The sequence below is a fragment of the Rhineura floridana genome, chromosome 1 (genome assembly GCF_030035675.1).
Source record: "Rhineura floridana isolate rRhiFlo1 chromosome 1, rRhiFlo1.hap2, whole genome shotgun sequence".
NCBI lineage: Eukaryota > Metazoa > Chordata > Lepidosauria > Squamata > Rhineuridae > Rhineura > Rhineura floridana.
The window spans coordinates 300,766,656-300,794,603 of NC_084480.1; the positions used below are offsets into that span (position 1 = coordinate 300,766,656).

At 41.2% G+C, this 27,948-nt stretch overlaps 1 protein-coding gene across 3 annotated transcripts in view; it reads left to right on the forward strand.

The window, feature by feature from the left end:
- Positions 1-27,948, forward strand: part of COL14A1 (collagen type XIV alpha 1 chain) — a 189,534-nt gene that overhangs the window by 43,927 nt on the left and 117,659 nt on the right. For all 3 annotated transcript variants that reach the window (XM_061605762.1, XM_061605771.1, XM_061605753.1), the window contains exons 7-12: positions 16,917-17,072; positions 18,044-18,163; positions 20,853-21,017; positions 21,814-21,975; positions 23,039-23,190; positions 24,363-24,492. In XM_061605762.1, the coding sequence (XP_061461746.1) occupies positions 16,917-17,072; positions 18,044-18,163; positions 20,853-21,017; positions 21,814-21,975; positions 23,039-23,190; positions 24,363-24,492 (885 nt within the window). The remainder of the gene's footprint in view (positions 1-16,916; positions 17,073-18,043; positions 18,164-20,852; positions 21,018-21,813; positions 21,976-23,038; positions 23,191-24,362; positions 24,493-27,948) is intronic.

Sequence of the window (27,948 nt, forward strand, 5' to 3'; positions counted from 1 at the left end):
TCTCATTACCACTATTTGTCTCAGTTCCTGCAAATGTTAGTTCAGGTTCAGGGATCTGCCCTATATCTTCCACTGTGAAGACAGATGCAAAGAATTCATTTAGCTTCTCTGCAATCTCCTTATCATTCTTTAGTACACCTTTGACCCCCTTATCATCCAAGGGTCCAATCGCCTCCCTAGATGGTCTCCTGCTTTGAATGTATTTATAGAATTTTTTGTTGTTGGTTTTTATGTTCTTAGCAATGTGCTCCTCAAATTCTTTTTTAGCACCCTTTATTGTCTTCTTGCATTTCTTTTGCCAGAGTTTGTGTTCTTTTTTATTTTCTTCATTCAGACAAGACTTCCATTTTCTGAAGGAAGACTTTTTGCCTCTAAGAGCTTCCTTGACTTTGCTTTTTAACCATGCTGGCATCTTCTTGGCCCTGGCGGTACCTTTTCTGATCTGCGGTATGCACTCCAGTTGAGCTTCTAATATAGTGTTTTTAAACAACTTCCAAGCATTTTCGAGTGATGTGACCCTCTGGACTTTGTTTTTCAGCTTTCTTTTTACCAATCCCCTCATTTTTGTGAAGTTTCCTCTTTTGAAGTCAAATGTGACCGTGTTGGATTTTCTTGGCAATTGGCCAGTTACATGTATGTTTAATTTAATAGCACTGTGGTCACTGCTCCCAATCGGTTCAACAACACTTACATCTCGTACCAGGTCCCGGTCTCCACTGAGGATTAAGTCCAGGGTTGCCGTCCCTCTGGTCGGTTCCATGACCAACTGGTCTAGGGAATAGTCATTTAGAATATCTAGAAACTTTGCTTCTTTGTCATGACTGGAACACATATGCTGCCAGTTTATGTCCAGGTAGTTGAAGTCACCCATTACTACCACATTTCCTAGTTTGGATGCTTCCTCATGTGTCAGTCCATGACAAAATGCTAAATAAATTGCATCCTGAGGATGATGGTATCTTCACTGTGGAAGGCCCTTCCTCTGAGATCTGCCTGGTGCCAACTGTGGTTTTGTTCTAGGAATTGTGAATGTTATAGTAGTTGCTGCTCTGTGTTTTAAGATGATTGTTATTATCTAGTGTTTTATCTGCGGCTGTTTTATACATGGAAATGTTGCTTTGAATCAACTGTGTACCCTACCCTGACTGAGATCATTTTGACGGAAGGTGGGTTATATATAAATATTTTTTAATAATATGAATAATAAATGAATAAATATGGAGGTGTGAAATATACAAAACACATTTTGTCATGAGCCTCCACTGAGTTGTAACTTATTCAGTCGTTGTAGCTATCCTGCTCTTTTTAACAGAGTGGTAAAACAATAAAATAATCTTTTAAGAACTTCCAACACAGATGTAGACTTAAAAGGCTTGTTGGAAGAGGAAGGTCTTCAGTAGACACCAAAAATACAACCCAGATGGTGCCAGTTTAATATTAAAGGGGAGGGAATTCCAAAGGGTAGGTGCCACCACACTAAAGGCCCAATTCCTATATTGTGCGGAACAGACCTCCTGATAAGATGTTATCTGCAGGAGACCCTCACCTGCAGAGCGCAGTGATCGACAGCGTATATAAGCGGTGAGATGGATCTGTCAGGTATAAATTATCCTGAGTCAAGGAGGGAGCCAAATTTGTGGATGACACCAAATTACTCGTTGTGGTTAAACCCTAAACAGACTAGACACTACTTTTCTTGTATGGTTAGCAACCACACCTGGCTTTTAAAAAAATTAATACTATACAAATAAGTAAATAAATGTAATTGTACTGCTAGGCCACAGGCATGCTGATCTTCACTGAGACAACAGCATATGGGGAGGGGAGATTCAACCCTTTCCTCCCAAGCCACAAACTCAGCAAAAATCCCCCCATGCTTCAGTTGGAAAAAAAATCCAGCAGTGCTCTTTGCCCCAAGGCTATTAATTTATTTATTTCTAAAAATATGTGTATACTGCTATTTTGTTAAAAACATCAAAGCAGTTTACAACATGTTAAAAACAACAACAATCACCACAGAATAAAAAAAAACATTACAAATACAATAAAAACAAAGGTCAACTGTTGCGGAAAAAAAATCTTCTTAAGTGCCTGCATCAGCCTGGTGGCACAGAAAGATTTTCAGCAGGCGCTTAAAGGTTAAAACAGAAGGTGCCTGCGGAATCTCTGTTGGCAGAGCGTTCCAGAGAACTAGGCTGATGACACTGAAGGCTCGACTTTGTGTCGATGTCAAATGAGCCTTGTGCAAGAGGATTTTTATTGGGATTGTGGCTAGGGAGGGAAGGGTTAAATCTTCCCCTGTACCCTTCCCTCCCTGTGTGCTGCGATTCCAATAACAGTTGTGTGTGGGAGTGAACTTGTAATGAATTAAAGAAAAACCAGAGATGCAGCTGCAAGCTATCCATTAAGCATAACATATAGTTTGGCCCTGAAAACCAATAGCTGAGGGACTATATTGAGTTAGATCATGCCTTCATGATCTGCACGTGAGCTTCCAAAAAGTGTCTGGATGGCAGCTTTTGGAAACGGGACATAGACCAGTTGGGCCCTTAGTCTGATCTAGTCTTATGCACTTAATGCCTGGTTATCAGCTGAAGGACTGGCTATTCCTTCTCTCCTGAACTATGGCAAAAGCTTTTTCATCAGTCTGGCAAAGGCTGAAGCACTCTCAGAAAGATTGCAGCAACAAAGCCGAGAAGTTTGTTATCAAAGTCATACTACAGGACAAACTTGGTTGTCTTTTGGGTTTTCCATTTAAATTAAATGGAATTTAATTCACCCCCCAGATCTAATTCCCCTCCCCGGCTGGATGGGGTATATGTTCTTGTTCTAGACAAAAGTAGGTTCTTTCTGATAATTCTGAGAACAAAATTAACAACCCTGTCATTTCATTAGAATGGTATATACAAGATGATTTTGATCTGCCTTTGTATTGTTTTCTATATCTTGTGGTATGTATTATATAGAAAATAAATCACTAACTTTGCATTGTTGTATCCGTGAGCAGGTAGCTATGGATATATATACACTTTTCAAATTCTGCCGGATTATATTTCACAGAAATGTCCCATTTGTAGATTGTAATGTCTGTTGTGTTTTTCTTGTTGCAAAAAGCCATCTCCCTCCTCATTTGCTGCACTGCCCCCCCATCACATAAGTAAAGGAAGTAAAGAAAATGCAAGCCATCTCTTAAGACATTCTTCCCATCAACCAAGCATCTAATTTAAGTTGCCAGCTTTTTGTGAAAAGCTGTACTTGATATGTCCATTCACCCTTGTGTTTAAAGTGCATGACAGTACTTGTCTCCCAAGAATGTTGTCAGGCTTAATTAATTTGTTGTTTGCATGTCACGAAGTGCCAATAACTACTTAAGCTGTCAGAGTGTATGGATTGAGACAAAATGTGCATGTTGTATGTGCGTGTGAAAAGTAACAGAATGATCTTGAGTGAAACAGGTTAATGCACTATTAATATCTCTCTGTCTTATAGGGAAGTGAATCTTTTATTATAGCTTTTTTTCTTGGGGGAAAAAAAACCCAGCAGCATGATAAATTATGACGCTTTCAGGCTGAAATATCTGCCATAGTTTTGACACCACCTGCCTGCCCTCTGGGTACTGAACAATGGGAAAGGAGGGCAGAGCAACTAGGGTCAACCCTGTAACTAGCTATTTCTATGCCTGGGGCAGGCTCACAACAGCCTCCTGGAGCCAGAAACACAGATGATGAGAAAGGGCACGTGTGGGGGTCTTATATATAAAACAGGCAAGAAAGGGTTAAACATTGATTATAAGAGTTATCCCTCAGCTGACCCCTGGAGGAGCGATTAGTAAAAACTGGGCTTGGGGCGGGGAGAAGAATGTGGACCTTTAGGAGTACTTATGGGGAAAATTCCAAGGGCTCGCTGCTTCCAATCTGCTTCTGCTCCTGCTCAGAAGCTCCTTGGGGAAAAAACAACAGGTTTTCTGGCAGCTGCTGTGCAGAGTTGCATGTCTCTGATTTCCGCCCCCCCCCCCCGCAATATTCAATTCTGGAAGCAGAATATTCTCTACTGTGTTAGGGGATGCAGGAACAAAGGCAGTGAGAAGATGCTACTCTTTGTGTCACTCCGCATGCCTGCTGCCTTCTCTAAGGGTCAAACTAGATGTGATGTGGGAATTCCATAACTGAAGCTTCTGATACTTTTTTTTTCTTTTGCAAACAGAAAAAGGCATGGGGAGGCAGGAAGTGATCTGGTCCAGGAGTTAGTCTCCTCCTCCCCAATATCATTTTCCTACTGAAAATCATCCACCTCTAAAGCTGGTGTTTGTCTTCAGTGGTAAAACTGATGGGCTATGCCTGTAAAGATGCCCCCCCCGATGGGGGCAAATAGCAGCTTCTGGAGTGGGGGCATTTTTCAGTGAGAAAATAATGCAGAGAAGAAATAAACCTCATTCCATGCCTGATTTGGATCGCTGATATTTGTAAAAGAAAAATATGTTGGGAGTTGCAGTCATAGAATTCCCATGACACCATTGTGAAAAACGTGTTTAATTACACCTAACTGGAGAAAAACAATAACATTAATTATATGACATATGACTTGTGTCCATTTTTTTAAAAAAATACTTTATTAAACAAAATACAGAAGCATATATAATACACTAATATAACCGATATAACAATTCAGTTCCAATATATTGTCACATAAATATAATCCAATAATATAGCTATAGAGTCCCAATACATAATCACACATTAATTATCACAACCACAATTATCTCATAATTCAGAATTCTGAAATATTGCCCAACAATAAATACATATTTGCTGCTAGCTCCATTTTTCTGTGAAAAGATTTTCACCTTGCCTACCTTCTCTTACAAGGTTTGTAAATTTAACCGTGCATGCTAAATCCCAAATTTTTATAAGCCTAGAATCTATAGAAGAGTGATCCGTTTTCCCCCAGTTTTGACAAATTCCCATTCTAGCTGCTGTCAACAAATAAATGATCATCTCCGTAACCTCTCTTATTAAGACACTTTTTAAGATGACCTATCAGCATCACCTCTGGATCTTTAGGAAGCTCATACCCCAATATATTTATAATTTCTGATGCAACCCTATCCATATTGTACCAATGCTTTGTGCGCACCTGGGGTAGGTTTCCTATCATCCCCTTCTCTAGTTACATTACTGATTAAGAGCGCAAGCCAACTGCTATGCCAGGCTGAGCGGAGCCGGATATGGCAGATCTCTGGCTGAGCTGGCTGGCATAAGCCCCACATCCCAGCTCAGCCGGAGGTCTGCCAGAGAAGCCCAGCCCAGTGCAAGGGGAGCTGGCAGAAGCCAGTCTGGAAAAGGGGCATTCCAGGGGCGTGTCGGAGGGGAGACTTACCCAATATCCAGATTGTGTTCAGCTCCCTCCCGTGGCTCTCCGTCGCAACAGTTGGTATACCGGGAAAAGGGGTGTGGGTATTTTGTGTCCTTTTGCCATGCACTGCCAGCGCAGCATCCATGAGGCCTGCAAGCGGCGGCTGGATGTGGTGGCCCCTTCCACAAGCTCCCCCCAGCTTCACTCCTGCTGGCCTCCAGCAAGTTGGATTGCTCTGCCCAGCAGCAGTGTTGGAGGGGGACTGATGGGAGTTGTACTCTCAGACTTTGGGAGGATCCCAGATTGCGGAAGGCTAGATAAAGGTATTTGTTCTCATTTTCATTTTGATTAAATTTATTTTGCAGCCTTAATGTTAACCCCCCTCCTTTTTAGCTCTTTAAATTAATCTCATTATTTTGAATGATCATTGAAGGGTTCTGAAAAGTTAGTGTTGGCAACCGTCCATAAGCTTACGTTCTAAACTTTTAGTTAAACATTCACAGCCGTTTAAAAGAAAATTAGGAAAAAGAAACGTTAATCAAAAACAACAGCACACAAGCAGCACCATTTCCAAGATGTCGTTTTTGTTCCAAGAGGACTTTTGCTTTTAATTATTGCCAGAAAAGATTTCTCACACATTTAATTGAAACACAGCCTGTAAAACAATGAACTTGCGCTGGAGCAGCAGGAATTTCTCATGGCTCCAGATGATGTATGACTGGGAAGGCACTTGCAAAGCACAGCAACCCACAGAATCGAATCCTTCTCACACTAGCTGGTGAGCAGAGGATACAATCAGGCTTGGTGCTAGCGTATCGCCAGGTGGGGCACTGGCTGAGGGACTCAGGAGCACACAGGGACCCATCACCAGCCTGAGCCCAACCTTGCCATGATGGTGCTTCCCCTCTTTCTCCTTTTCTCCCCTCCTTCCTAAGACCCCAGCTCCGCAGGGATTTGTGTACACACTTGTATTCTGCCTCCCCCCTCCATATGTCTTCAGGTGAGAGGCTTTTTTCCTTTGGTTTTTGTCCCATGTAGTAGAACCCATTTTCTTTTTCTTTCCCCTCGTCTCTGCCTTCTTCCATATACATAATTGTTTGTGCACTCCCCCTAGCGTAAGGTCCAGCAGATTTGTTCTCCCTTTACCCAGCCATCCCCCCCCCCCAAGATTAAGAGCGTGAATTGGGTTTCCATTGCTGCAGTTGTACAGCCTGAGCAGGTTTACTTGGGGAGTAAAGCTTCTTGGGCTCCGCTGTGGGGGGCTTTCCTTTTCCCTCTTTTTTGAAAAACTCCCAGTTTAAAGCACGTGCTATCCCTTACAGTCCAATTCTCTGAGCAGGTTCACTGGGAAGTGAATCTCACCAATATTCAGTCATGATGCTTACTGCCAAATGTACCCTGGTAGAGTAATGCCACAGCCTGATCCTTTCAGAGCTTGGAAAAGTTACTTTTTTTAACTACAACTCCCATCAGCCCAATCCAGTGGCCATGCTGGCTGGGGCTGATGGGCATTGCATGGTTCACATGACATTACTGGCAAACAGAAGCTATTACACAGTTTCCCCCCTGTAAATCCATACTAACCCAGTCCTCTGATAATACGAAAAAGGAACGAAAAAATTCTTCACTCCATATGTCTAGTGCTTGCAGATGCTTTGCTCCGATGCTTTTATGTGGGTGTGTCAGTCATTCCCCTCTCCACACCCACTTCCTCCTCCTCCCTAGTGCAACCCGAGATAGTGCTGGAAGGTGAGACCCCCAGGTCAGATGGCACTCACTGAGCTACTGGGGAAGAACAATGGACAAGTACGAGTAGCGTTGTGACTAATGATGCCCCTGGGTCAAAGCCGAATGGAAGCTCAGAGGCTGAAGTGCACAGATGCGAAAGGAGGGTCCGGAGTTGTACTACGTACACAATAGGAACATGGAATGTGAGAAGCATGAACCAGGGAGAAATTGTCAAGCAAGAAATAGAATGCAACAACATTACAATACTTGGTGTGAATGAATTAAAATGGACAAGAATGGACATTTTCAATCAGGCAACAAAATACTTTATGCAGGAAATTAGAAATTAAGAAGAAATGGGGTTGCTTTAATAGTGAGAAGTGATGTAGCAAAAGCAATTAGGAGCTACAATGCAAGGTCTGAGTGAGTGATATCAATGAGATTTAATGGGAAACCTATTAACATAACCATCATCCAAGTCTATGCTCCAATGGCATACATGGAAGAAGAGGAATTGGAGATTTTACACAGAAGTACAGGGAGAAATTGATCACACACCACAACAAGATATGCTGATAATCATGGGGGACTGGAATGCAAACGTAGGGAACAGAGAAGAACTAGGAATTGTGGGGAAATGGGGCTTAGGAGATAGAAATGAAGCTGGAGAAAGACTTATTGAATTCTGTGAAGCCAATGATTTGTTTCTTGCAAACACATTTTTTGAGCAACAGAAAAGACGACTGTACATGCGGACATCATCAAATGGTCAATATAGGAATCAAATTGATTATATAATTGGTAGCAGAAGATGGAGAAGTTCCATACTTTCTGTGAAAACAACACCAGGAGCAGATTGCAGTACAGATCATGAACTGGTCATATCGAACATCAGAATAAAGCTAAAGAACAACAACACAGCAAGCATAATGCCAAAATACAATTTAAATAACACCCCAGAAGACTATAAATAATAATAAAGATCAAACAGATTTGAGGTTTTAAACTTAGTTGATAGAGAACCAGAAGAACTATGGATTGAAACCAGAGACATCAGGGAAGAATGCAAAAAGACAATAACTCTAATTAAAAAGAGAGAAAGACCTCAATGGACGACTGAAGAAACTCTTAAAATGGTTAAAGAGAGAAGGAAAGCAAAAGCAAAAGGAGATAGAAACCCAGTCAGAACCCTAAATGCAATAATACAGCGACTAGTACATAGGGGCAGGGAGAACTATTACAATAGTTACTGACTGTATAGAAATAGAAGAGGACAACAAAAAAGGTAGAACAAGAGCCCTATTCCAAAAGATTAGAGAAATTAAAGGGAAATTTAAACCAAGAGTAGGGATGCTGAATAATGAACAGGGGAACACACTGACTGACCGAGATGAAATAAAACGAAGATGGAAGCAATACACTGAAGAATTATATGAAAGAGATGCAAGGATGACAGATTCGTTCATGGAGGAACCGTATGATGAAGAACCAGAAATTTTAGAATGCGAGGTGAAAGCTGCTCTTAAAATACTTGGAAAAAACAAATCACCAAGAACAGATGGCATACCAATAGAGTTGCTACAAATTACTGAGACTGAATTGGTCCAAATTTTGACAACAATTTGTCAACAAATATGGAAAAGATAACAATGGAATTCTCCCTTCCCCCTGCACAACTTTTAAAGATACAGAAGACCTCTTGGTTGCCAGGCCCAGCCTCCAAGAGGTCTTCTGTATCTTTAAAAGTTGTGCAGGGGAAAGGGAGAATTCCACCTTGTGGTTTTCCCCATTACAGTATTGCAAGAACACCTGCACTTGGCTGACTTTCTCTTCTCCTAAAGATACAGGATCAGTCTCAGGCCCTGAACCTGCAACCCTAGAGTGGAAAGGTAACAGAGGGTGTGGTCATTAGGAAATTGCATCAGTGTGATTCGAAAACACCATGTGTGCAGTTCGATTGTGGACAGTGCAAATACAAAGTATGAAGTAATGCTCCTATGTAGATAAGCCTTCAGTCTCCTGGTTCAACCATGGGGCTTTACTTGTAGGTAAATGTGTGCTTAGTTAAATGTGTGCTTAGGATTGTATGGGTTTACTCATGAGTAGTCTCATTGAGAGTATAGGCTTATTTCAGTTTTTCAACTATAGCCTTTGTGTATTCAGGAATAAAAGTGCAACTCTAATTCCTTTTACCTGGGAGTAAGCACCTTTTAATTTTGTAGGACTTACTTTTGAGTAGATGCAATTAGGGTTGCATTGTAATGCTTGCTATCACAAAGTGTATTTTTATGATATTTTAGAGTGTTTTTAGTGCTTTTGTTTGCTGCCCTGAGCTCCTACTGGAAGAATGGGATATGTCTAATAAATAATAATAAAATGAAAACTACAACTATAAATTGCTTCAGCCTTGGAAAATCCAGAGGAGGGGGGAGGTGTCTTCAAACTTCATCCAGCAAAGAGCAATTGTTCTGAGGTAGATGAATTTTCCCCAGATTGCCTGTTCATTTTTATTCCAGGCAAGTTGACATTAGGAGGGGGCAAGAGTCATAGAGAGGTGAATTAAATAATAGAGAAGGTGACACGAGGTGGAAGAAAGTGAGCACAATGAAAAGGAAGGTGAGAAGGAGTAAAAAAAGACAATACCAGCAGGTGAAAGGAGTAGAAGGTGAGAGAAAAAGAAAGGATACAAATATCTGAGGACATGGAGGAAGGGATAAGCAGATAGGAAGAGATAAGTGGTGGGGCCGAGATTGAGGAGGAGTATGGTTTGAGGAGGAAAGGAAGGAGACAACTGGCCCACTGGTAGGGATGGGTGAGAATTTCGATTCAGTTTGCATTTCAAGCAGAATTTATCAAATTCACACTTTCCTAAACAATATGAGAATTGAAGCACAGCTATACTTTGAAATTTGCATTTATTAGAATTTTGGGATGCAGTTTGCCGACTAAACAACATTTACAAAAATGCATATATTTGGGGAAAGTGTGCATAAAAATGAATATATGAGTGAAAATAACATGCAAAAAGGCATGAACTGATGAGAAATGGCTTGCAAAAATGTGTACCTTTGTCAAAACTGCCTACAAAAATGTATTTCTTTGGAGGAATTCTCACTAAAACGGCGGGGAATTTTCATGAGGGTTTTTTAAAAAGAAAATTCGCAGATTGCTGCAGAAATGTAGAGAACTGAATTTAACATTGGAAAAATGAGGAACTGAGCGAACCGAGACGGACAGATCTTTCCATCCCTACCCACTGGTATTCTGTGCCGAAGGGCCCCGGGAAACCTGGAGCCACCCTGGATGCAGTCCTGCTGAGGTCTGCTTCTTCAGTGCATTCTGTGTGGGGAACTTGCTGTTGAAGCAGACCCCTGCCCTCTGACAGTTCTGGATCAATCTGGGTGGCTTGATCTGACTGGGAACGATCCAGGGCTATCTCTACCCTAGTCAGCCGAAGCCCAAATCCCCCTCAAAGCAACCCTAATATAAACAGCTCTGAAATTAGGTTGAAATGGAACCTGACTTAAGAAAGGTAGGAGGAAGTAGAAACTCCACAGACCCATAAAAAACTTCAGCGGTTTAATGGCCTCTCTGTAATGCTGACTGATAAGAACTGTGCATTAATTTAACAAATAGATATGTTTGATTCCATTTTACCAAAAAAAAAAGTGGATTCTTTTCATCTGTCTTTAAGAGAATCATTGCCCATAAAATTTTACTTGCAGGATGAATTAAAAGGAAGAAAGGGAGGTACCCTGGTCTGGATTGTGTTACTCCTTTTGGAAATTGAGTTAATAGCACTAAGGCTATTCAGTGCTTGGTACAGAATAACAACCAATTGCGCAGATCAAATTAGTAAAACCAGCCCATAAATCTTACCATGGCATCCCTTTCTCATCTGCATATCCACATATAGAAAATACCTATTTCTCTGCTCATCTGTCTATGGAAACTGCAAATTCAACAGGCAGGTGTATTTCTGTTTGGTCATACCCTGAAAGTGATATCATTTAAATGATTTATTAACACACACAGGACAATAGTGATGGGTGCAATACGAAGACACACCTTCCAGCAGAGCAGGGTTGGGGAGCCTATGGCTCTCCAGATGTTGTTGGACTCTAACTCACAGCCAGCATGGCCAGTGATAATTTTGGAAGATAATATGGAAATTATAGTCCCAAGAACATCTGGACTGTTTCTCATCCTTACAACAGAGTATCAGGGGTATCTAGGAAGCATCTGGGACCATAGCTGAGCAGCTGCTTTATGTATAGGTCCAATCCATGCTGTCTCTAATTAGAAGATCTAAGGTAGAAGGCTGAAAAAGACTCCCCATCTAAGACTTTGGGGGGCACAGCTGGTCAGATTTGACAATAATAGGGGGCTAGATGGGTGGACGCAGGCAGGGCCGGTGCCAGGCATGACTGGGCCCTTGGGTGCCAGCCTGCCCTGGGCCCCCTGCTCCCAACCCCCCCCAACAGACCATGCGGGACCTCTCCACCTACTTCTTCTCTCTTTCTGTAAATGCCCTGCACACTGGGTGTGCAGGTCGCTGCCATCAACCATGATGGCGGCGGAGGCTTCTCTAAGGGGTGATACCCCTGCCACCATCTTTGTTGATGGCACACATGAGCGCTACACTGCATGTGTGTAAATGCCTGCCATCAAGCAAGATGGCAGTAGGGCATCAGCCCCTTAGAGAAGCCTCTCCTGCAATCTTGGTTGATGGCAGCTGTGTGCATAGCGCTCAGGGCATTCACAGAAAGGGAGGAGAGGTAGGTGGAGCAGGCGGGCTTTGTGGGCCTGCACAGTCTGTAGGGAGGGCTGGGAGCTCTGTCTCTGTAATCTGTGGCAGGGTCAGGAGTTGACCCTGCTGAGGATCGTGGAAGGGGAGCGCTACCCCTTACACTAAGGAGGGGCCCTTCAGCGTCCCTTGGCCAGGGCCCGACCTGGCCGCCCTTTGGTGCTGGCCCTGGGTGCAGGCAGTCGCTTATGTGAAGAGAAAAATCCAGAGAGGCCAGACAACCCTAGATAGCATATCATGTGGGTAAGGCTGGACAGCTATTACGTGTCCAGACTGATCTTTCCCTCCTTGTAGGTCTGCTTGTTCTGTTCCTCTGAACCGTTCAGTTGCGTTGAGTGGCTCCATATGCCACAATTTGGTTTGTGATTACCATCACTTTGGAATGACTGTATTTTACCACTTGATACATACTCTTTAATGGATTATTTAAGATTTTAACTGGCTTATGTAGGATTGACTTTAAAATGACAGAAAGTACATTTTTAAAGTGTTTAAATAAATAAAAATAAATAAATACTTTGAATGAAAATGTTTTCTCTTTCACAAAAACTGTTTTGTTAGTATGCTACTGTTTGATTGTTTTATTAGCACAGTGATTTTATAGAAGTATTTAGTTTTTAATATTTCACTATTGTTCCATTTTAGGATCTTTCAGCACCTGATGATAAGTTCAAGTGAAATGCTAGGAGAAAAACAAATATATAAACTTAGTGGGTGTGCGGAAGTAGCAAAAGTTTTATGAATAGAAGCTTTGAACAAGTTCATTGCAACTGTGAAGAATTATACATGTTCCAGACTTCTGTGGAAACGTAATATATGGGACAAAATCAGTAACGCTTGGGTGTTAATATAAATCCTGTGGGATTGAATAATGGCTTGCTTTGTTGTGATAATGTTGAAATAAAATATTGTGAGGAACACAGTTGTCATTTTCTCTGCCACTTTTATTTTGTGAATTCATTTATATAACCAAGCTGAATTATTTCCTTAGCACAATTATAATAACTACATACAATATACCATTTCCCCTCCCCTCTTAAGAAGCAGATCCTTTTGAGATAGGAATGAGTGGACTCCAAAGTTAGCCTAATTTAAAACTCTGTGATGAGAATGCGAGGGATCTGAAACTTCAGTCCACGACACACTTAAGTCAGAGTAATTAGATTTAAACCATTTTACTCCTGGTGACTCGAGTAGAATGATGCAAGTGGAAGCAAATGTTTTAGCACAAGTTGTCCCCAGTTCGTACTGATGTGGTGAACTTGTGTTTGGGCTCTACTACTTCCACAGGCAGGTAGGAGATCACATGTACCTCCACCTAAAAAAACCTTTTCCTCTGTACGGAGAACGAGATGTCAGCAGGTTCAGGTTTCAGCCTAGCCTGTTCTCTGGCACATCCGTTTTAAGGTCATCTGCAGACGCCCTTCTTCAGGTCCTCCTCCTACAACTAAGGCCACCCCTACCGTCAGGCAGACAACCACTTCAGGCACTGGGCACTGGGGGAATGGGAGAAGCAGCAAGGTGTTGCAGGACACCACTATGTGCTACATCACCTAGCCTCCACACCTAAACCTGCTGCAATCAAGTGCAGCAAAATGTCTTGGGCAAGTCCTGACCATCAGTGGTGAGGTGAGCGGTGAGTAGGAAAGGGCCATGTTCAGTTCTGGTGCCCGACTTGTAGAACCCCATCCTTCGAGAGGCCTGCTGGGTACTTTCTTTGTTATCCTTTAGGCTTCAGCTGACTCCTTTTTATTTTCCCAGGACTTTAGACCCTAGTCTGGTGTTTTAAGTTGTGTTTTGTTGTGTTTGTTTTTATGCTGATTGTTTTATGTTTTTAGTGACATTTTTATGTAAACTGCACTGGGGGAGAGAGAGAGAGATGCAGAGAGTCTTTTTCTTTGGAACAGCATGCAGTCATGTGATCCCCCAATAGCAGTCTAATGTGGAACAGCCCAGACACGAGTTTACCATGTCAGTAAGAACTAGTCCTCTGTTTTGGACTTATCAGTTGTTTTGTATCCCAAATGGCTAAAATAATACTTAAGAGCCAGGCCAGAATCCAATTAACTAAAAGTACATTGATGTAATTGTTTCAGGGACTTTTAAAGGCAATACTATGCCTTCATCTCTTTCATGTGGGGAGTTAAGCCCATACATATCTTTTCCTGCTTGTCCCCTCTGCATTTGAGGGGGAGATGAAGGGTTGTAATGCCCATAGGGCCCTTTTAATGTCTAGCTCAGCCTTTCCCAACTAGTGGGCCACCAGGTGTTGTTGGACCACAATTCCCATCTTTCCTGGGAAAGGCTGGTCTAGCCATATGTCCTTCATAACATTATTTTAGTCCATTTATAGACTGCTTACTGTCCACAGACCTCAAAGTGGCTTACAGTAAAGACAAATCCAAACGAATAAATACGGTATACTATAAATAAAATGTGAAATGGTTTGCATCAAGAAAAATCCAAATACATAAATGTGCAGTATCCATAATAACTATACCTAAATAATTAAGACTGGAGAAAATTGCTTGGCTGCATGAAACAAACTTACAAAACATTTGTAATGTTTTCATTTGCATCTGTTTTTAGAATGCTTTTTTGTTGCTGTTACATTGTTTTGTTTGCCACCCTCCCTTTGGGAGGAAGGGTGGGTATAAATTTAATAAATAAATTTAATAAATAATAAAAATGCACTGCTTGCACCACTCCTCACACAATCTCGCTCTTGCATTCCATCCACACAACCGCTGCAACCGTTCTCCAACTCGCACAATATTCCTACCAGCTCATGCCCAAAGCACTCGCACTCAACAATGCTACAACCCACATACGCTCACTACAGACTCATATCCTTTAAAAAAGGATAGCTGCCAAGCACGGAAGAAAAACACACTCTCCACATCTCTAAAGCACTAATGGGCTCATGCCCCACACTCATAGAACTATCAAATATTCTCTCACCTGGGACCCAGTTCTGTACTGGTGCAGGCTCTCATCCTGCGCTCTCCTCCAGTCACTCCCAGCAACAGAATTGTATCATATGCAGAGCTTGGAAAATTTACTTTTTTGAACTACAACTCCCATCAGCCCCAGCCAGCATGGCCACTGGATTGAGCTGATAGGAGTTGTAGTTCAAAAAAGTAACTTTTCCAAGCTCTGAATATGAACAATCTCATCCCAATCCCATCCCATGACAAAATAACATCAAAACTAGTAGCAGATCATGGGCTGTATTCAGTGTTAGTCTCAGAGTAGATTCATTAGGTTGTATTTAACCTAGGTCCTGAAAATAGCGGACCTAGGTTAGTCATGGTCATTAATTTCAATGGATCTATTCTAAGCGAAGGTTAGTTGAACACAACCCATTGAAATTAATGGACACGATTCACTTAGGTCTATTCTTTTCATTGGGACTACTCTGGAAGAAAAAAGTTGAATACAACCCAGTGTCTAGCTTGGCTCCCATATCCCCCTTAAAACAATCATGTGGATTGCAGGGAATGTCTACACTGAAGCAAACATGTCAAGTCTATTTGGAACTGGCCATGAAAAATTCATTGTTTGTGGGCACAATCAGTTGTTGTTTGAATCAAGTAGCCCATCTGCCTTTGAGAATTGTACCAGTGCATGTGGTTGCTAACTGGTTCCTCAGTGTTTTTGTTGAAATATTTTTTCAACGCTTACATTACCGATAGAGCAATAAAAAATGCCAGAAGAAAATGCACGCATTTTGAAAAGCTGCTTAGGTTTTGTCCTTGCTTATTAGCTCCACTTCAATCATTCTGATCCCTACTGAAATTAATGGAGAAAGTGCCACAAATGTCTTTAGAACAATGGCTTCATGCCCCTTTGTATGGGTTTCACTTGAGTCTCACATCCACACTTCTGGTATTTTATTAATTCTACCTTTTTTCTTCATCACAGCATGCATCCACTAAAATTGTGAAAATAACATCTTGTTCCCTTTTCTTGTATCAGAAGTTCTTTGTTCTGTAGCCTAACTGCAATTGCACATTTATAAGCTGACCCAGTTATTGTACTTTATAACCTATTGTGTGCTGTAAGTGTCTGTACATTTTCATTGCAACATGTTTTCTGTATTTGCATTCCCTTTTATGTGCTTGCATTGTTGATATCTATCATTGTTGCTTTAAAAAATTCAGACAGTGATAAAGACCTGGTTATTTCCTCCATCCCCAAAGCCCTTCTGCACATCAGTTGGCTTTCATTGTTTTCAAAATAATACCAGCCATATTAATACTGTGGTCTCAATGTTGCATTTTGCAGATCAGGTAATTGTATTTATTAAGTGTCCTATGAATGGATATTTGGCTGCATATGTATTGATCTTTCATCTGCTGTTGCTGACACTTTTCTGTTTAATTCTTATATTACATTCAAGCAACTGTGCATGCATTTTATTGTGATTTTACTCAGAGCTTGGAAAAGTTACTTTTTTGAACTACATCTCCCATCAGCCCCAGCCAGCATGGCCACTGGATTGGGCTGATGGGAGTTGTAGTTCAAAAAAGTAACTTTTCCAAGCTCTGATTTTACTACTGTTCTTTTCTTAAGGGACATCTAGTGGGTGTCCCTCTGATCTATCTCTTGTCAAATCTGTCCACTCACCTTTAGAAATCTCTGCATTGTCAAGCTACTTGAGCCTCATAAACTGAAGTTTCAAGGTCATTGGGTTAAATGGAAGGGCAATTCCTTGGTTGTTTTTTTTTAAAAAACAACAACAGAGATGGACTTCTTACCCATTAATGTAACACAGTTATCTATAGTCATCTAGTGAGAAGGCTGCCCCTGCAACGATGCAGCTAGTGACTACATGATGAATTGTTATTTCTTCCCAACAGGTTCTAGAGAAGCCAGAGGATTTTTGCAGATTGTCTTTTTTTGAATCAGGAACTCTTTTATATATATTTAAAAAGTATTATGCCTTCTTAAAAAGAAAGGAAAAGAACCTGTACTGGGAAAATTTAATTGAGTAAAACTCTTTCACTTGCTCTTTTGTAATTGACAGAAAATCAATTTAGATGCAAATCTCCAGCCATTGCAGACATAGTGATCCTGGTTGATGGTTCCTGGAGTATTGGCAGATTCAACTTTAGACTTGTGCGCCTTTTCCTGGAGAATCTGGTTGCTGCATTCAATGTGGAATCTGAAAAAACAAGAATAGGTAATATTTCAAAAGATGTGCTGGGGACTCCGATTATTGTGACTTGAGTTTCTAGTTCTTTGTATCCACATTATTACCTTTTTGTTGTCTGAGTGTAATTACCAAAACATTATGGCCTTCAAACACTGAAATCTTCCATGAGAGATTTATACTAAGGAATTCCAGAAAACCACAAAGAAGCCTGTGTTATCTTAAAGACTAGTAAGAAATATATTGCATCATAAGTTTCATGGGCCAGACCGCTTCATCAGATGGATGAAATTGTGTTCATTAAGTGCATCTGACAAAGTTGCTTTAGAATTACGTGAAAGCTTAGGAATGAGCGGTACAGTTGTTAGACCCCCACAGGATTCATTCTTATTTGTGCTAATATCATGAAACCATTTGGAGTTGGACTACAACTCATCATCCCCAAGAAGCATGGTCAATGGTCAGGAATGATGGGAGTTGTAGTCCAACAATATCTAGAGTATACCACAATGGCTATCCCCTGCTCTAATATAACTAAGAAACATGACACATCTCCTGGGATTTACACCTTTGAGGATAGAGCAGGCTGTGCTCTTAATGAGAGTGCCAGTGAGGACAGGAAACAGGTTTCACCTGCACCCCAGTGTCATCCCTAATGGCCCTCCCATGTACTTTCTCCCATATAAGTGAATGGCTGCCATTTGATCCTATGGATGAAAAGTAACATTTTGTGTTTGTGACACTTTGTAGAGACAGGAAATTTGCCCTCCAGCCCTGCTACTGGTGAGCTCAGCCCCCCCCCCGCCTCATTGACAGGGAATCCACAAAGAGGCAAAATGTGTCTTTGTGTGCAGAGTGACCAGAGAGGCATTGTGCACACAAAAATACAACAGCCAGGAATCCCTGCACTCTTTCCAAATGCTTATTGCCCATCATAATGCTAGGTATTTTGTTAATATTATGAGTAAACCTTTTGTGATGTGTATTAATTTCTTCCCTAGGCCTTGCACAGTATAGCGGTGACCCACGGATTGAATGGCATTTGAATGCCCATGGCACAAAAGATGCTGTTTTAGATGCGGTGCGTAACCTACCTTACAAGGGTGGGAACACCTTAACAGGTACGATTTATACATGATTCACACACTTCAAAAATGTCCATAGCTTCCTATTTGTCTTTTGTAAGTCACTTTGGGCCACATTTGCAAGAAAAATGACTAATAATAATAATAATAATAATAATAATAATAATAATAAAAATCCTGTTCACATTTCTGCATAAAGAGTAAAAATAGACTGCTTTGTTGCTGTAGTCTTCTCATAAGGTCAGTGAAAGTTTTCTTTTGTTTTTGGTATGTGCAATAGTTTATACACCAAACTCCAAATCAATCTACAGGATGTCATTAGTTTTAAAATGATAACAAAGGGCACTCTGCAAGGTGAAGAACTCATCTATTCAGTTGATGCTATTAGGCACATTAACATGTCCTCACTGTGAGAGGCTGTGTGGATCCAGAATTGGCCTCCACAGTCACTTACGGACCCACTGTTAAACACCTTACCCTGGAAGACAATCTTACTCGGCCATGAGTGATCACCAGTGAATGAATGACTACAAATTAGATATATTATTTCAATTTTGGGGTGTGTTTGAAGATAATTTGGACCCTCCTCAACTTACTGCACTGATATATTATTTATATTAGCCAGTGGCATTGTGATGGGAGCTGTACAGAACACATGGATTAAAAGGCCCCTTTCTTGTGGCCTGCATTCTAAATGGTGTCATGTGTTCGCACTGGAATAGGGATTGGAAGTATCCACTTCCTTGTTTAAACTAACCACAGTTGTCATTATATCTGAACCAGGACAAACTGTGGTTAGCTTAAACTATGGTTTAAACCAGGAGTGGACAGCCTGCAGACTTTAGCCTAATTTGAAAAGCCCTCTTCAAAAACAATCAATTCTAACTTCTAGCAGGAGCAATCTGTCCCTTCTATGCTGGTCCCCAACCATAATAAATTATATTCATTCATTCATTCATTCATTCATTCATCTGTCCCTTCCCCTGTAGTCCACTGGATGGGGAGGGACCAAGAGAGAAGAGTGCTGGACCATGTTAGATTACATTCAAGGGAATGCAGCCCTCACCTGGAAAAGGTTGCACACCCCTCGTTTAAACTAACCACAATCCAAACATAACAAACTGTAGTTAGTTTAAACAAGGAGGTGGATGCATATGCCAGAAAAATAGACAAGACACAGGATTGTTTGAGCTTGAGACTCAGTCGGGCTTTTGCGTAGCCTAAACCATGGTTTAGCATGATGTCCATGGACTAATGTTTTTTGATTAACAGTATCAGATTTGGGTGTCAGGTTGCCTGCCTGGTAGGTTTAGCTCAGGCTGACTGCAACTCATTTGAAGGGGTACTGAGAAATAGCTTTAGAACCCGAGGAAGTTGAAAGATCAGGCTTAAAGGATTGCCCATGAGTAACAGCAATCCATGACTCAGTCCTGAACAGGATTCAGTCTTTCCCATGAGTAACGATTATTCATAATACCAAGCTTAATAATCTCAGACCTTCAATTAGTAATATGAAATTCTTACTTCACACTCCCACTGATGTAACATACTTTCCCCCCAAAGCGCAGCATTTGAATACATATTTCTAAAATTATATCCCCCCTGGCCTCAATTTTATTTTATTTTTCATTCCCCAACATAACAGTTATTTCCTGGAAACCCAAATTTAATTTCAAACAGAATTTTGAGCTGTCTGTGGGAAGATTGCCAAGAAGTTAGTAGCTTAGGAGTAGAGCACATGCTCTGCATGCCAGTTGGTATCTGTATTGAAACTGTAGTTACATCATGCAACCATTTTCATTGTTTTATATATGCAATTGTGTTAACTGCTTTTATGCAATTGCTTTTTATATATATGGTTTTTTATTGTATTTTGAAATTACTTCCAGATACTTCATGGGAAGTAATTTGTTAATGAACTAAATAATAATAACAACAGTGTTGCTTGCATGTGGCTCTGGGTTGAAGTCCCAGTGTCTGCAACTAGGACTGGGAAAGACTCCTGTGTGACACCCTTGAGAGCTGCTGCTAGTCAGTGCAGGCAATATTGAGCTCAATGGATTGATGATCATCTGGCTCAATAGAACCGTATGAGTTGTGATTGGCTCCCACCGCCTTTTTTAAATGGCCCTGCTTTCACAGCAGGCTGATGTATATTTTAGTTAATACATTTCTGTCCCCAAGACTTCCTCCAAGGAGATCAAGGCAGCATAACTCCACCTCTGCTCCCCCCCACTATCCTCATAACAATCCTGTGAGGTAAGCTACGCTGAGACATAGAGACTGGCCAAGGAGCTTTCTGACTGAGCAAGGATTTGTCCTTGGACTTTTGCAATGAAAGTCCAGTGTTCTAGTGAAGGCAAAGAGACTCTTTTACAAGGCAGATCTACTACCCAACTTTGGATCCCCAGGGAGAGGCCCTGTATCACCAAGGTGCCTTTAGCTTTCAGCCAATTTACAGCTCTCTTTTTTTGCCTTTGTCCCATGCTGCAAACAGCTGTTTTTCACACACCCACATCTGGCCTCTTCCCTTTGCTAGTGGGGGGACTATGTCACCTTCTCCTGGCTTTGATGGGTATCTCATTCAAACACACAGAGATTCCCGCCTCTTTCTTAAGCGTTAGCTTCCATTAAGGAAACATCAGCCAACAATTCAGGGCTATTAACTGTCAATCTGCCTATATTTGGTCAATTGTGGTGTGGCTTTCCCCCCCTTTTCACACAGGCCTTGCCTTAACTTTTATTCTGGAAAACAACTTTAAGCCTGAAGCAGGTGCAAGACCTGGGGTCTCCAAAATTGGTATATTGATCACAGATGGGAAATCCCAAGATGATGTCATACCACCTGCAAAAAACCTGAAAGATGCTGGCGTTGAATTGTTTGCTATTGGTATGTATTCTTGTCTTATTGATCAGGGCCTGTGCAAGGGGAAACGTTTTCCCTAGGGATGGAAAGATCTGTCAATTTCAGTTCTCTCAGTTTCTCATTTTTCCAGTCTTAAATTCAGTTTTCCAATTTCTGCAGCAATTTGCAATTTTTTTTAAAAAAAATCCTTATAAAAATTCTTCAGCATTTTAGTTTGAATTTCTCCTAATAAACACCTTTTTGTATGCAGTTTTGACTAATGTACATATTTTTGGAAGCAATTTCTCCTAATATAAGGCATTTTTGTATGTTATTTCATACTGTATTCATTTTAAGTGCATTTTTGTAAAGGTTGTTTGGTTGGAGAACTGCATTGCAAAATTTGGATAAGCACAAATTTTGAAGGGTGGCTGTGCTTCAGTTCTCTTATTGTTTTAGAAAGTGTGGATTAAATAGATTCGACTTTAAATGTGAACAGAATTGAATTTCTCCCCCATCCCTAGTTTTCCTTATAAGAACATAGGGAGAGCCCTGCTGGAACAGGCCAAAGGTTCATCTAGTCTAGCACTCTGGTTCACAGTGACCAACCAGTGGGAAGTGTGCAAGGGGAACCTGAGAGCAACAGCACTTTCCCAGCAGCTAGTACTCAAAGGCACACTGTAGGACAAACAGAGTCATCATGGCTAGTAGCCATTGATAGCCTTCTCTTCCAGAAGTGGCAGTTCCTGGTGATGATTGGGAATCCAAAGGCATAATGTCAGAATTCTCACTGAAATGAATAAAGCAGGATTGCAGCCTGTGGTGTTTCTTCCAATGTTAGGTGTAAAGAATGCTGATGAAAATGAACTGAAGGAAATTGCCTCTGAACCAGACAGCACACATGTCTACAACGTGGCTGACTTCAGCTTCATGAACTCCATTGTGGAAGGACTTACCAAGACTGTGTGCTCAAGAGTTGAAGAACAGGAAAAGGAAATCAAAGGTAAATGAGAAAACTGGTGAAAAAAAGTTTTTGTATTGTTTTAGATACTACTTAAGCAGACTGATTTCAAAACATGGAAAAATATTATGACTGAGCAAGATAGCTCACCATTCTCTGGACTCCAGGAAAACAAAGGTTTAATCCTACCCATTTTCCAAGATAGGTAGGGAAATGTGACCATTTCAGGGTTATGCAGTCAGAGAGTTCATTTTATTTATGTTTATTATTTATTTATTATTAAACTTATATCCCGCCCTTCCTCGCCTGGGATAGTGCTCTGCTTCCATCTGCTGCCTGTAGCTCATCTTTCCTCTTTTCTCCTTACTTAAAAATCCTTTACTTTATCCTGAGAGAGGGCATGTCACAAATTGGATATGCATAGACCCTTGAAAATGAACATCTGATCCTATCAGAAAAATGGATTTCCTATTTGTGTCTTTCAATCCAACCTCCATTGGTCAGAAGACTTACAAGGCTTGGTACCTGCCTTTGTGCCTTAACATCATGGCCCATTCCACTCAGCTGTCTTGTCCATCAGTGTCCAGCTTCTTGAAATTTGTAGGGCAGCTATTGGATCTATTTTTTCCATCTTCACCAGGCATTACAACATAGACAAGTACTCTTCCGCTGACACATCCTTTGGGTTACAGCAGGTGTTGCCAGAGTCCTAGTCAGTGCCACTTGCACTGGGTCCAACAATTATGGAAGGCATCTTGAACATATCCAGTAGTTTTCCTGGAGGCCTCCTGAGCATCATCTTGATGATACATTAGATATTCACCATGAATGATCCTTTTAGAGATGTGTAGAAGGACTCCAGCCCCACAAGTTTTTCTGGTGGCACTTTGGGTTCTAGCAGCTGTTCATGGGTCAGAACTGGTGATGGACCTGGCTACATAACTCTGTTTGGTCACTGCCTATCTCAGACAATGGAGGGGGTTAACCTACTATTTTTCTTAGGTATCCTCTTGTGTAACCCGAGAAGGAACATTCATGGGGAGTAGCCAATGTTCTATTTCATGTGGTTAAAATGACAGTATGTTTTAAATTGCCTAAAACCTAGGAACGTTGGTAGCCACTCTGGGGGCTCCTACAGATTTGGTCACGTCTGAGGTGACAGCCAGAGGATTCCGTGTAAGTTGGACTCACGCGCCAGGCAAAGTGGAAAAATACAGAGTTGTCTACTACCCAACGAAAGGAGGACAGCCAGAGGAGGTAATGGAGTAATGAATGCTCACGTGCTTAATGATCTGAACATGTCTGATAGATGGAGAGAGACAGAATTTGCCACCTTAGAAATTGTTAAGAATATAAGAAGAGCCTTAATCGATTTGATCAAACGTAATTTCATCTACTCAAGCATCTATGGCCAATCAAGATATCTACAGGAAGCCCACAAGCAGGCTTAATTTATCTGTTTTGACCTAATCAATTTGTTAGTCTTCAGCCCCTGCAGAGACCTAAGCCTATGAAGTAACTGCATTTCTTCTCCTTCTCCTTCTCCTTCTCCCTGTCCTTCTCCTTCTCCCTGTCCTTCTCCTTCTCCTTCTCCTTCTCCTTCTCCTCCTCCTCCTCCTCCTCCTTCTCCAAGTTACTCAAAGTGGTGTATTTAGTTCTCCCATCTCCATTTTATCCTCACAACATCTATGAGGTAGGTAAGGCTCAGACCAGTGATCTTCATGCCTGAGTGCGGATTTGAACCCTGATCTCCCAGGTCATCGTCCAACACTCTTAATCATTATACCACACTGATTCCTTTGATACCCTTGCTACTGTATCCCCTTTTTTCAGTGAATGCCTTCTCCTTGGAGTTTGCATTAATATACATCTAAGGCAAGCTAATGGAAGGGATGTTCCAGTTGGTTAGCATCTTTGCCGTCAGCCAGTCCATTAGTCCATCTGAGCTTTTATGCCACCTCCCTCTGAAGGGAAGAGCCTAGAACCTATATCATCAGCTGCAAGGGATCAGAAGGAACCACTGGTCCCTACACCAGTATATGCATAACTATATTTTACCTTAGTGTAAATTTTCATTGTCAGCTGTTTTGGGAGCCAATATTAGCTGGAAAGGGGGGAATAAATACAGTGGACACAGTAAGCTGCCTTGGTCAGACCATTGGTCCATCTAGCTCAGTATTGTCAACAAAAGTTGGCAGCAGCAGCAGCTCTCTAGGATTCTAGGGTGGGGTTTCTCCCAGCCCTTCCTAGAGATGCCAGGGATTAAACTTGGGACTTCCTGCATGCAAAGTATGTGCTGTACCACTGAGCCAAGTCCCTTTCATATATAAAGCCCAATTTTATTGAAGCATCTCCCAGTAGGATGACGTTATTATGGGCTTCAAATAAATTTTTAAAGCTTGCTTAATTTGCTCTCCCTCATCATACAGGTGGTTGTGGATGGCAGTGTTTCAACAGCAGTACTGAAAAACCTGATGTCTATAACTGAATACCAGATAGCTGTATTTGCCATATACGTTACTTCTGCCAGTGAGGGCCTCCGGGGTACTGAAACTACACGTAAGTGATGGAACAGAAAGAAAGGAATTATGTATCTATTTCCAAGTTGTGCTTTAGCTGGATAACTTCTCATGCACTCTAAGCCTTTGAGGTGATAAGGGAGAGCAGGCACAACTCACTCCACCTCCCATTGCTCTCTCCATTATGCTCTACAAGTGGAAGCAAACGTCTTCCAGGGACCCCTATATACTTGGAAAATCAGGGTTCTAACAGGCCTGGGGAGTTTACATGAGTAAAAACAGGCTCTCCACGTCAGAAGTTCTCTCTCCAACTTGTGGAGAGTGATAGGACTCCAGCAGGGTGATGGAACTAGTGCATTTTTTCTCACTCTCCTTTACAGCATGAGGGATTTAGAACTATTAGGGCTTTTGAGCTGCTCACATTAGGTAATTCCAGGTTTGAACCTATATCTGATGGAAGTATTTTATAAGGTTTGGAAGCTTGCTACTTTCCATGTCTTTTGGACTGCTGCTAGGCATGAGTTTACAATCATGCTGGAGAGGAAAAGTTTGCCTTTGCCTCCTGTAATTCTCCTTTGGATAAGTTTTCCTGCGAAGGTGTCCTCACATGGTCAGGCTATCTGATACTCCCTTTAAAATGTGAAATCTGAATAGGTGACTGTTCCTCTCAAGTAACATTACGGTGGAGAATTGGAAGCAATCCTTTCATGAACAGAGCAAATACTTTCTTAATGAGGCAGTTAGGGTCATTCATTGGGATTTTACCACCTTACTTTCAAGTAGAGTGGTACTTTCATGAAATAGACCCCTATGTGAATACATCAAAAGCTTCTGCATCAAGAAAGTTGCTAGTGTTTGAATGTTTTCTCTGACATAGTAAGGTCTTTGTTGTCAAGTGAAGGCTATTTCATTTAAAAGCTCCCCCTTGTATAAATGTTGTAAAATTAACCACAAGCGTACCTTGCTGTCTAAAAAACAAGCGTCTGGCTTAGGCCTTAGTTTGCCTTTTATCATGGACGAGGCTTAAAGTGTTTCTTGTTTCAGTTGGTTTGTCAAGAGAAAGTCATGTTGTTTTTAAGAAGTTTTGTTTTAATTATGTTTGTAAAGATATTTTGTTTTAATGTGTTTTAAAGTCTTTTGTTTTTAAGATGTTTTAGAGTGCCTTTAATGTTTTGTTTGCTGCTCTGGGCTCCTTCTGGGAGGAAGGGAGATAATATACATTTAATAAATAAATAAATAAACCACAATCCTCATTTGCATTATTAATGCCTGCCCTCTGATTTCTGCATTAATAACAATGAGCAAGCATCAACCATGAAGCCTCATTTGCGCAGCCCAGTCCTATGCCTAGTCTGATGGAGTTCAGTAAGGCTTACTCCCAAGTAAATATGCACTCGACCACAGCCTTTGTATTTTATGTATCAACAGAATTGCCTCTTTCCTTTGGGTTCAGCTTCTTTTTTGCCTCCATCTTGGTAGAACCAGCCAGCAATTCTTGTTGCTGGCTATTGAGATTAATCATCTAAAAACAGACTAGCAGGCCTCCTGATAAGAGCTTTTACTCCAAGGCCTGTGCTGCTGATTGATTCTAAATTGTGTCAGTGAGGAAATGGAAGGGGTGCACTGTTCTGTTACCTGGCGCCAACTCGCAGCTATCACCCAGGAAGACCAGTGCTAGTACATACCACAGCAGTTCTTGAAGTGTTTGTGTTTTACATTCCAAACAGTGTGCACCAAGCCTTTTCTTAATTTTTGAGCACCGTATCTTTAGGGATGATGCCACAGATGCTTTGAGAGGTTTATGTCTAACATACTCTTACCTGCGGGCCAAGTTTTTAATCTTTTTTTTTTTGTTTAAGCAGTTTTGATTAATAATGGTGAGTTACCAAGCAGCTTGAGATGAAGGAAGCCTTTTATCTTGCTGCTTCCTCAATGGAAGCCTCAAAAGATTCTGCCTACAAGTGAAGGACTAAAACAAAGGGCAGTTCTCCCTTTCCCGAGTAGCAGCTGAGTGCCGGGCTACAGAGCTTGGAAAAGTTACTTTTTTGAACTACAACTCCCATCAGTCCCAGCCAGCATGGCCTCTGGATTGGGCTGATGGGAGTTGTAGTTCAAAAAAAGTAACTTTTCCAAGCTCTGGCCCGGGCATCATATCGTGAGTCTCAAACTGTGATCCTTAGAGAGGAAACTGAATTCTCAGCATCACATCCTGTGTGTACTCAGTGCTAAAATAAAAAATCAAATAAAACTGCCCTGAGATTATGCAAATTTTCCAATAACAAAAGCTGTATTCTGTAATCAGCAAACTTGAATGATATCTTCATTTGCACCACTCAACTTTAGTCATATTGTATACCACATGGAACTTTTGCCATTCTGCATGATAAATGTGGCCACATCTGCATGTCACACTAAACCATAGTTGAATATGATATGTACGAGTCTAGGTGAGTCTCAGGCTTCCATGCTTCCTCTCCTCTTTCTCGTTCATTTGCTTACCCAAATTTTCTCATTTCATTTGGACTAACAAGCTGTGGCTAACATTAACTATGATTTGTTTGAAACAAGCCAACTCTGAAACTGTTTTTGGAAGTGCCCTCATATTGACAGGAAGCCAGCCCAGAACCAATGCAGAAAATGGGCAACTTCCTATAAGGGTTGAATAATTCTGAAATATGGGCAGCTGCTTTTTACCAGGTCAGACTATTTATCCATTTAACCTAGTATTGCCTATTGCGACTGGCAGAAGCTCTACACTGAGATCTTCCCCATCATCTGCTACCTGAACTTTTAATGGGAAATGTCGGGGATCGAACCTGGGACCTTCTGCATGCAAAGCATGTGTTTTACCACTGAGCTATAGTTCTCTTCTATTGCATCTCTCCATTGGGAATGACTAAATGATCCAGTCGCACTTGAAGCAGCACATGAAGGCTGATTGAAAGGCCAGGGCAGTGATTCATACAGAGACACTGCAGGAAACATCTGTGAAGGTGGATTCTTTGAGATTTCATTATTTAATCCATGTACTTCTTGTAGCACGCTGGCAGTTCACAGCACATTAGTGTGCCCTGACATTTGGAATTACTGTACTAGAGCTGCAATGGCATGCCTATTTGGGAGTGAGCTCCACTGAGCTCAAGGGGACTTACTCCTAAGCATGCATTAGATTGCACTGCAGAAGAATTAAAATATAAATAGCCCAGACAGATGTACATTTAACTCTGGCCAGGAATTGGTTAATGAGTAACTCCATGGTAATAGTGCTGCATACTGACCCAGTAACATCATATCTCCTAGCACCTGGTGCTCTTTTGAAGTCCCTCATTCAAGTTCTGACTTAGCCCAACCATATACATTTTCTGTGAACTGATCACAAAAGTGCTCAAGGCAGAATATCTCCAAGCACTGTTTTAACAAATCTTTGCTAGAGTGTCATAAAGGAATACTCTTGAAATCATAAATAATCACTCCATGTAACATTTCAACTAAAAAG